The sequence below is a fragment of the Platichthys flesus genome, chromosome 3 (genome assembly GCF_949316205.1).
Source record: "Platichthys flesus chromosome 3, fPlaFle2.1, whole genome shotgun sequence".
Lineage (NCBI taxonomy): Eukaryota > Metazoa > Chordata > Actinopteri > Pleuronectiformes > Pleuronectidae > Platichthys > Platichthys flesus.
The window spans coordinates 7395822-7406419 of NC_084947.1; the positions used below are offsets into that span (position 1 = coordinate 7395822).

The window sequence follows — 10598 nt, forward strand, 5'->3', positions numbered from 1 at the left end:
TGAGGCGATGCACTAATAGTCTGTCAGGAGCTCTCTTATTTTCCTCCTATAATTTATAATTCTCACTTACATCTACACACTTCCTGCGTAAAAAGATGTGGGGATCCAAAATGACCTTCTAAGAAAGTGAAAAGATGCATGCCCCTGTCTCTGTTCTCTTATCACCTCCCCTGATCAAACCAAAGCGTATAGGGAGAGTCATTGATATGTACGGTATCTGTAAATTCCGCTTAAAGAATAATATCAGTAGCACACAATAACTTTGTTTTGCCTGCCCCAAAGAAGTTGTTTTCATCTGTGTTTGTTAGTTAACAGGATTATGAACAAATTCCTTAAGATTTTTTCTGGAGAGATCTCTGCATATTTAAGGGGCTGAGTCTGTACAATATAGCTAATGCAAATAATGTTTCAATTTAAATGTGGTTTCATAAGGAGAGAGTTGGGCCTTGGCTGAGGTATATGTTCCACTAAGTGCGATTCTAGTTGTATTTACTGCTGAACAGACTGAAGAACAGAACCCTATTTATTCAGTTCTCCTGAGCACAGCATTATTGTGGTTTTGAGGTAAAACAGATGGCTCCTGCAGAGGCACACAAGCAAAACAAACACACAGACGGAACATGAAGTTATTCTCAGTCACTCACAGAAGCCAAACATTAAAAGATGTGCTTTGTCATGCAAGTCATATTTATTTTAAATTGTCATGGTGATATAAACATGAAACAGCAGAGAGGAAGACCCTCCAAAAGAACACAAACTGATATAAACAGAGGGAAGGATGCTCTCACCAACGGAGTAAATGTTTCACAGATCAAGACTAAAAGGAAAACAAGTATATTCACCATCATCTATAAGTAACATAGAAATAATTGAGAGGAATGAAATAACTATTCAAATAAATACTTTATACTCAAATGACACTAAATAAAATAGCTGGCAATAGCAATACAAAATATGTATTGACAGCATTTGTCAAATGGGGCATTTTCCATAAACTGGTCTATTTACAGAGAAGCGAATGGCTGTGTGGTCGTGTGCGCATGTTCACGTGTGAGTCCGTCGGTTTACATGTGCGCGTGTGTGTGTGTGGTCTCATTCCACAGAGCAGAAATTATCCAGACTGTTCTCTTGGGTCTTGGGGAGCTCGTTTTGTTCCAGTAGTCGGTACTGGAAGGAAACTCGGTTGATGTAGTTCCCACTGGACACCACCCTCACCACTGAGTTATCACAACCAATCTTCATCTGGGCTGAGGGCCAAAAAGAGAAAAACAGATATTTTACACAGGAACACACGCAGGACATTTTGTTCTGTAGCCAGACCTGCTTAGCCTCGTTATTACGAGTGTATGAATCAAAGGACAAATCTTTGGTACAGCAAATTGCGATTGAAAATGTAGAAATTGCTCAGTCATTCGATGATAATCATATACTCTGAAGGGCAAAGTGCACAATCACTCACATGAATAAAGATGAAAATATATTAGTGTTTACTTTTGCATTTGTAAAATCAGGTTGTAAAACACAGTTTGCATCTTTGGTGATTCATAATGTATGTATACAGATGATAGCAATTTGATGGTCTACCAATAAAACTGTATTGAAATTAATTCACCATGAAGGATCTTCCCATTAATTTGAAGTGCTGATCTCTGGCATAATCTCTGCATAATTGGAAAATATACTGTATGGAATATATTCTAGAAGGAATTTTCTGTTGCAGCTCTTTTGATGAAGAGTTGATGAGTGTTTTTCCTGAAATGTGCAGCTGCAGTTCAGGTCACATGTTTTTGTCAAGGTTATATTCAGGTAAAGTCAGTGGTAGGTTTAAGCATCAAATAAAACTATATAGCAGTACTCATGTGACAGAGCAAGAGGACGGATTCACATATTAAAACCTTCCGATGGAAACCTGCTATCACCAACAACAAAAACAAACAGATTCACTCTGGAGGTAAACTGGGGCGTCTCAGACTCACCGAGCCCATTGGTGGAGAAACAGAGGTCGGCCACGGGGAACATCTTGGAGGTGTCCACCCCATTCCCTCCCAGCAGCTCCACGTAGTCACCTGACCCAGAACAGCCCGACCACACCTGCCTCTGCACAATACAAACATTGGCGCCTTCAGTTGCTGAAGTGGAGCTAAGGCAGTGGAGCTAAGCTAAGGCATAAATAACAAGCTATATTACAACAAACACATATTTTCTTGTGTCTGGTGTCTTCCTGGCACAAAGTTGCAAAAGCAATGCTACACATCTTCCTGCTGACAGGGAAGAAGATAACAAGCAAACTGTGAACAGAGTGTGTGGTTATGACTGCACATGTTATGATTGTGCTGGAGTGGAAACAATGATGCGGTTTGTTAGTGTTTCTTGAAACCAGTTGTCTCGGGTGGCTCTGAGCCCAGGATACAAAGATGGTGACCCGTGAAAATTGGGTTGAGGGGAACTTTCTATGAAAAATGTGCACTCTGGGAGGTGATCACTGTCAATAAAAAATTATATTTACCTTCAGGATTCAACCCTCAGTCCATAAATTGCGTCTATTCTCCTCGTTTATCACATACTTTTGACATATTATATGATCCCAAGCAGCTGTATTCGCTCAATGCAAACCATCTATGAAGTTGTTGAAGGAACACCTACAACTTTCCTCAATGTTTGAACAGAAAGTTTTTTGTATTTGGCCCTGTAGACGCAGAGCAGTCCGTTAATCATGATGTCAGAAGTCTGGCAGCCGCTGTCCGACCAGCTGCTAACATCTTCAGGAGCCTTTTCATTACGCTCGGCCTGTCACCAACATGATTTACACAGTTTCTGTCCTTCTCTGACTCTGAGCTCTGGACTTTGAACGAACTTAAATATGACACCTCTTCACATTTTAGGTTGATATGGTGAACCTGTTAGCGAGCAGCACAAACTTTCTGCAGTTAAAGCAATATTACTATCTACTTGCAAATAGGGATATAAGCAGAGTTTTTCTTCAGTGGACTGCTGAACAATGATCTGAAACTCCTTAGAGCGAAGGAGAGCCGCAGATCCCAGGATAATTCTGTGTTCCCTTTGTCATTTGATATATTGCTGTCATAAAATATTGATTAAAGCCTATTTGCATTGGTTTTGACTCAAGCATCTTTCTTCACTACATTTTAAACTGGTTCCGACATCAGAAACTAGCAAACATCTTTCTTGAATGTTCAATAAAAAGGGTTTACACATAAAAGTGAATATTTAATGCTCGGTTTTTGTTATTTTTATTGCTTTGATTAGACATCCTACCCCAGAAGTCTATTATCCGACCCGGTAGAGCAGAACATCAGGGTGTCTGCAAACGTTTTGCCAAACAGAACATTCGTTTTGGATGGCCCTCCTAAACCTTGGATTTCTTTCAGTGACAATATTTTTCAAAAATTCGCTGCCAAGGATTTTTAGTTCACTTCTGTTATGATATCCACATGTGGCAAAATAAATATGGAAAAGGTCAAAACAGGGAACATGAAACTTCTATTGGTCAAAGGAAAAGTATTTTTGCTCATTCACTTTCATGCAAAGAGTTGAACAGGAAGAGAGACTCTCATATCTGAACTAAACAATAAATAAGCTTGAAACCAGTTAGCTTAGCATATAGACTGGAAACTAGAGGTTGACGCTATATCCTAATTTTTACACTTCAGTGTTTGTACAATTTAAAATCGATTTGATAGAGCACCAACATGTTGATTAGAGATGTCTGTGTATGTGTGTGTGTGTGTGTTGGTGGTTACATTGAAGTTTTTTTATTAATGAATAAGGACATTATAAAAAAAATCTCACTCTGACAAAATATTTAAATATCAAGTAACTTAAATGTTCCTTCATGAAATCCTTTATTAAGAAAATTGTAGATTATAAAAACTTTAAATCATAAATTAAGTGAGTACAGGAAAAAATATTTCTATATTAACAAATAATATTTGTTAACCACATGATGCTAACTTCACAGACACCTCAGAGTATTGGTTGCGGTTTCTGTACCCATGCAATATGATGAAGATGTTCCAGATGATCCTGGAGGCTACTAATCAAACTGAATTACTTTTTGTTCCACTAACACATTCTAGGTTTTCATGAAGTGTGAAGTGTGCTACCAAACAAATCAGATGTACAAGCACAGAGTATCCCCTCTGATTTATTTCTGAAAAGATTTGTTAAAGTTGAGGGGAAAATGTAATATATGGTTAATGTGGCTGGTACATGGACAAACCACATATAAATAACTTTCCAATGTCTGTGGCTTTACTGAGAACAACCCTATCTGATAACAACGGTCTGCTGTGGCAGCTCCATGGTTGAACCACAGACCACAGAGTATTTCCAAAGGCCTTCTGTCTTCTGTACACCATATTATGTGATAAATTAAAGAATTGTTCCAGTAAAAGGAGTGGACTTGGAGAGGACAATGAGTTTATTTTGCAAGAAAAACAAGGTTGCTTGTCAGTCCATCTGTCTGTCTGTCTGTCTGTCTGTCTGTCTGTCTGTGTGTCTGTCTGTGTGTCTATCTGTGTGTCTATCTGTGTGTCTGTCTGTCTGTCTGTCTGTCTGTCTGTCTGTCTGTCTGTCTGTCTGTCTGTCTGTCTGTCTGTCTGTCTGTCTGTCTGTTCATCAGTCCGTGCGTGTCTCACCTGCAGCATGAGCTCGTTGCTTTTGGCCTGCCCCAGGCCGAGTTCTGTCAGTCGGATCTCCACGGGGTAGATGATGGAGAAGCTGCAGTTTCTGCGTTGGTGTGGCATCACCATGGTGAAGCTGCCCTCTGGACTCTGAGACATGATGTTGCAGGCTTTACACACACACCAACACACACACACACACACACACACACACACACACACACACACAAGCAGAGGTTTCAAATGAACGGTTCCCCATCGCTAGAGAAACTCATTATTGACACCTCATGTCACAAATTGGATATAATCAAGGCTGACTGCAGGGAGGGGACACAATTAGGGACGAGCATGGAAATCCAATCGCAGTTCTGATGACAAAGATGAGAAAATAATGAAATTTGAATTGATAACAGTATGGTAGACTAGACAGGCACCAACAGGAGTCGGAACCCTTTACTCCTGCCGGCCTGTTGTTCATTTAGAGACGTGTTCCTGGTAAATGAGCCTTGGCTATCAGCGCTGAGTGGAGAATGTTGGAACGAATATTACAGAGCACTATCTGCTTGGCAAGAGCAACCTGGAATGGCTCTCGACTGTTGTGCAAGTGTATCGTATTTCCATTTTTTTACGATGGTATCCATTCCTAACACTTACAAAGGATGGGAAGAAATAAAGTAAATAAAATCTGGTTTAATAAAAGTCCCTCGTCACTACAACATTACAGCTGCAGTGACGAGGGACTGTCCCACAGGGAGCATAAACTTTGAGGGACTCATTATTGGCCAAATGGGATCTACAAAATTTGAGAGACAAAATTTATGACATGAATTTTATATATATATATATATATATATATATAATTACATAATTGCACACACACTTATAAACTCTGTTTTACAGCCAGTCCTATCCAGTTGCAGCGACACATCCGAGGCTTGCTGTGAGATCAAATAAATAAATATTAGAGGGTCAACGTATGAATAACGCCTCAAAAACCTGTCTGAGATTCACGCTGCTCTGCTACAGACAATCCGGTCAACCTGTGTGTCAGTGCTCCTCCTCTGTCCGTCTCTGCCACGCAGCCAGACTGGGATTGTTATGTTCTGTTGCCTGACACAGTGTTAGCGCAGTGTTTGTCAAGCAGCTGGAGAACAGGTGCACCCCTCTCATTCAATCTCTTCCTGTCGCCCTCGGCCTTGATTAATGCTCAACCAAGCGCAAATGTCCGGGAAGAACACACATGCATGCACACAATCGAGTTGCACCGGTCCATCCCTCCACCTCAAAGCACAAGCAACACAAAACTGATTTAGAGGCAAGTCCGTGGTGCTTGTTTGTCCTGTTTTTTTTTTAAACACAATTTCTTGTGCAATTTCCCTTTCATGGATCGGGCATCTGTTTATTTTCATTTGAAAGCACCACGCCATAAATTGGTTTCAAATGTGTGCAGCAGGACTCACGAAAGGGGTTGTGGAGCTTTTTGACGGCGAGGGTGAAGCCGCTGTCCGGGCTGTGGATGCGGAAGAAGATCATGGCGACGTTCTGGGAGGAGCGGCTGGAGGCTCCTGATCCCGGGGAGGAGCAGTAGTCTGTGTAGCGCTGGTGCATGGGGAGCTGGTGGTCCCGACTGCTGGGGAACTTCTCCCCCTTCAGGACCCAGCCGTCGAATATCTGGGGGGAGGAAAAGGTTTCAGTGATCGTCGCACACTTTATTTTATCAATTCAGGCAATACAGTTCTAATATCACTCTAAGGACAATATTGGTTTAGAGTTGAAAATATGAAGTCTAGGTGTATATCAGTGTTTAGTGGGACCTTGTGAAAATCCCTTGGATCAAGCTGGATGAAGAAGACTTGGGCAAATTGCCATTTTTTATTTTGGTCTAGATTATGAATAGTTTCTGTTCACATCCACTAAGACGTGAACATGATGAACAACTGGAGCAGTTCTATATTTCATGCTAGATTAATAAATAGTTTCCTATCGATTACAGCGAAAGATGAGTAAATACTTATTTTGTATCCGTTTCTCTGTTTACCAACATGCCCGCCTCTGAAACTAATTTTATTAAAGCTTGATTCAAGCAGCCGCTGATGTCTGAGGATAGAGAAATTATTTTTAATTTGTTCATTAAGGTGGCTTTTCTACGGCTATCAGGCCAACAGGATTCACAGCCCCCTCCACAGATCTTATTAACCATTGTCCAATGGAAATGTTGCTCTATAAATATCGAGGTATTCATGTTTGAAGAGAGAAGCGGAAAGGACATGAGGAAGTGTGGTGTTGAGTGTCTGTGTGAGCGGCCGTAGTGACTTCATGCTGAAGTGTGCAGCTGCTGTCGATAACCGGATGCACAGACACGTCGGTCCAGCCTCCACAACTCAACGAGTGCTTTCTCCCTGTCAAGCGTTCTAACCAGGCTGGCCCACACTGAACCTGAAGGCTTGGCTTCAGAACCAAAGCCTCCGCTTCCCACACTTGCTCTGACTAATGTGACCAATGCACAGAAGAGCCAGTGTGGCCTCCTAACGCTGCCTCAACCCTGTTTGTCACCATTTCAATCGAGATGAAATAGAATTCAGGGTTTAAATCGCAAAAAAGCAATGAACTTCCTGTCTCCCTCGTTGCGTGAGGGCTGAGGATGTGTGGGTGCTCTCTCTCTCTCGGGTGAGCGGGGCCAACCTTGATGAAATCTCCAGCGCTGCAGTCGATATTGACGTCAAACAGCTCCAGGCTGATGACCTCACTGGGCTCGGCGATGATGAAGGCAGCGCAGGCGAGCTGTGGCCGAGACGCCGCGAAGGAGAAGTGACCGTCTGTGGCCAGCATGTCCAAGCATCCTTTGAACAAACAAACACACACAGAGACAAACTTCATTGGTTCATTGTAACCCATTGCCCGTCTTTAGATCTCGAAGAATCCACCTTTATTCGGTTAGATCTTTGAAAAATCATGTGGGGGGGAAAGTGTGATGGTATCAGCTTTAGGGTAAAAAACAACAAAGTGTGCAGTGTTCAAGAGACACAAGTGTTGACCAGTTTTCTTTGAACATTTGAAACAGCTGATGTAGCTGCGCGGAGTCTGATAGATGTGGACTCTAAGAAAAGTCTTACATAACACTTCATTGATCATATTTCTGTTTGGACACCTAGACTGCAGGTATTAGTTGCTGCACACATTAAATACACACATGCACACACACTACTACACATGCAGGCAACACAATGTAAAGATGTAGATGATTGATTTTTGATTGATTGATTGATTGACTCTATCGTAACTGCATGGCGTGGCTGTGGCTAAGGGGGTAGAGCGGTCGTTCTCCAACCAGAAGGTCGGCAGTTCGATGGCAGTCTTCCCCATCTGCATGCCAAAGTGTCCCTGGGCAAGATGCTGAGCCCTGAATGGCTCCTGATAGAAAATAAAGTGATGCTAATAGATGCACTGTATGCATGTGTGTGTGTGTGTGTGTGTGTGTGTGTGTGTGTGTGTGTGTGTTTGTGAAAGGCTGGATGACAAACTGTACCGTTAAGCACTTTGAGTGGTTATCAAGAATAGAAAAGCTGGATGTATAAATACCAAACCATTTACCACAGATACAGTTAAACATCCCTGCACTCACCGCTTTGAAATGTGGGTTCTATTTGACACGCTGTTTACCAAGTAAATCATCAGTGTTCAGAGCCTCATTGACTATTAAGCTTTATTCACAGCAGCACTTACTGAGAGGTCGACGGAAAATATAATCCTCTGAGTCTCTCTTCTGGTCCAAACCGAGCAGAGAGTACAACCCATCCGTCGCCTCCACGTCCTGGATCACACACAGAGACAAGTTCTTTACTTGGACAAATTCACCCTGCGTGACTTATTCCACCTTGCATTGGTTCAAGCACGCATTCGCACACTGGTATGAGCGGGATCTTACCTCTACGTATCGGCTGAGCCCCATCCTGGAGGAGAGGGAGATGAGGAAGACGAGCAGTGGTGCGCGCACGGCCAGCGACATGGTGAAGTGCGTCTCTCGCTGAAAAGGTTTCCTGGTGCGGATTGGGGGGGAAATGACGGCGCTGGCTGCGAGGTGGCAGCTTTTATAGCCGCTCAGGCACACAGGCAGGCGGGCAGGCAGGCCCACATCAGAGGGTCACTGTGGAACACAGAGCCGGGGGGTGAGGGGGGGTGGGGGACTCACTGGATCCGGATAAACAGCAATTTGTTCAGAGGAGCCATATAAGGGCATTAGCAAATGCCCTTGGGGGAACAAGGAGCTGCGTCTGAAATCGAATTTAAGGTCAGGATGTGTGTAAGTTGGTGATAACATTGAATTTGCTTTTTGTTTTTAAATATGATGCTAAAGTTACCAATACTGGACATATGAATGTATCCAAACATTTCATAGCCTTCGTGCCATAATTCAAAAAGTGCTTTTCAACATTTGTTTAGATTGAAATCAACATAAGAGGCTTGTTTTGTCCCTGAAGAATAAGGGAGTTGTAATGAACCCATTAAGTCAAACCCAGGCACATGTTTTGAATGGAAATTGGGAAATTGCGCAAGTTAAAATACAATTTTCCAACGTGCCATTGAATTGGATTCAGTTCCCATCTGCAGGACCTCAGAGGAAACATCAAGTGAATGGTCATGGGGCATTAGAGGTCTGAAGCTCCTACGTAATCAACAGTGAGGTGCAAACCTGTAAATCTCCTCAGGGTGCTGAATGGAAAGGACATTTATTCTCCAGCAATAACAACCCCTCTGTTGTGAGTTTTGTTTCTTGGAGACGGGGTTGTTGTTCTTTCAAAGTACAATCGTGCCTCCACACATGTTTTAACTTATTTGACCTCTTATCTCTACTTCCTCTCTTCCTTCTCCCCCCCAGCTCTACAGGGTCGGCAATCTGTGGTTGATCGATACCATACACTTTACATGTTGGATGGCCAACTTCCTGGATCAAGGTGCTGGTTAGTGTAACGGGCAAAATAGAAGACGTCAAGGGAAAATTTTGTTTAATTGCTTTTAAAGATTTTAGAGATCTCGTTTGTCAGCAGGATGGTGCAAACGATACGGAACAGATCAACATGACACTTGATGGGTTTCTAGTTTGTATTGTTTTGGCATGAGAAGGTTACGTGTTGGAGTCACACGACTTACACTGCAGCAGAGCATCAGTGTCCCAGACACTGTTCATTGAGTGTGCGGTTGTGTTGTCTCTTGTATGTCTGTGTTAAAGAGGTTGTGTTTTCACGACTTTGTTGTTTGTTTGTTTCTAAGCAAGATCAAACTGAACAGAAGGATGCTTCATGCTGGAAGGGATTCCGCATGCGTCAGAGAACAAACCATAAAATGTTTGCGCAGACTCGGATTAGGGAGAGAATCTGATTTTATTTGCGCTCTTACACATTGCGTTAGAACGTGTTTTACAGCTGTTTTCAACTGTTTTTCCGAAGAGTACCTCATGAATCTTGATTTGAAAACCCCAGATTTACGAGTGTGTGAAATTTGGTGCAGCTTGATAGGAACTAGGGACTGTTGGGCCTTAAATTCACTGAGGGTCATTGTAGTTCACAACATGAACACAACCCAGGTGGTTTCCTTCTGCTGAGAAGATTCATCTGTACAGCCAAAAATAAAGGACTTCTTTAATACAACAACCAAACAAGGACAAACTGTATAGAGACACATCTTGCACGAGACAAATGGAAAAGATGAATGCAGGTATAGAAAAGAGGCAGAGAGGCAGTGTGAGGGGTGCCGTGATGTAATTCGGTTCGGAGTGAGGGAGCCAATTCATTTGGATGAGACTAATTGTGGGTGTCCACGCTGCCATTGTGAAAGGTCAAACCGAGATGTGGCCGTGTGTAAGAGATGATCATCATCCTGTCAGCGTTCACACACACTCCTGCTGGAGCAGCCCACACGCTCGCTCAGTCATCTGAAAGGAAGACTGCGTGAAACTCT

The 10598-nt window shown here is 42.6% G+C and overlaps 1 protein-coding gene across 1 annotated transcript; it reads right to left on the reverse strand.

The window, feature by feature from the left end:
• Positions 1 to 666: 666 nt before the first annotated feature.
• LOC133950780 (corticotropin-releasing factor-binding protein-like) lies at positions 667 to 8727 on the reverse strand. Its single transcript, XM_062384902.1, has 7 exons — positions 8569 to 8727; positions 8367 to 8454; positions 7326 to 7483; positions 6104 to 6314; positions 4659 to 4813; positions 1977 to 2097; positions 667 to 1247 (listed from the first exon to the last, which is right to left on the reverse strand). The coding sequence occupies exons 1-7, from the start codon at positions 8647 to 8649 to the stop codon at positions 1093 to 1095; spliced, it is 969 nt and encodes a 322-aa protein (XP_062240886.1). The 5' UTR covers positions 8650 to 8727; the 3' UTR covers positions 667 to 1092.
• Positions 8728 to 10598: the final 1871 nt, after the last annotated feature.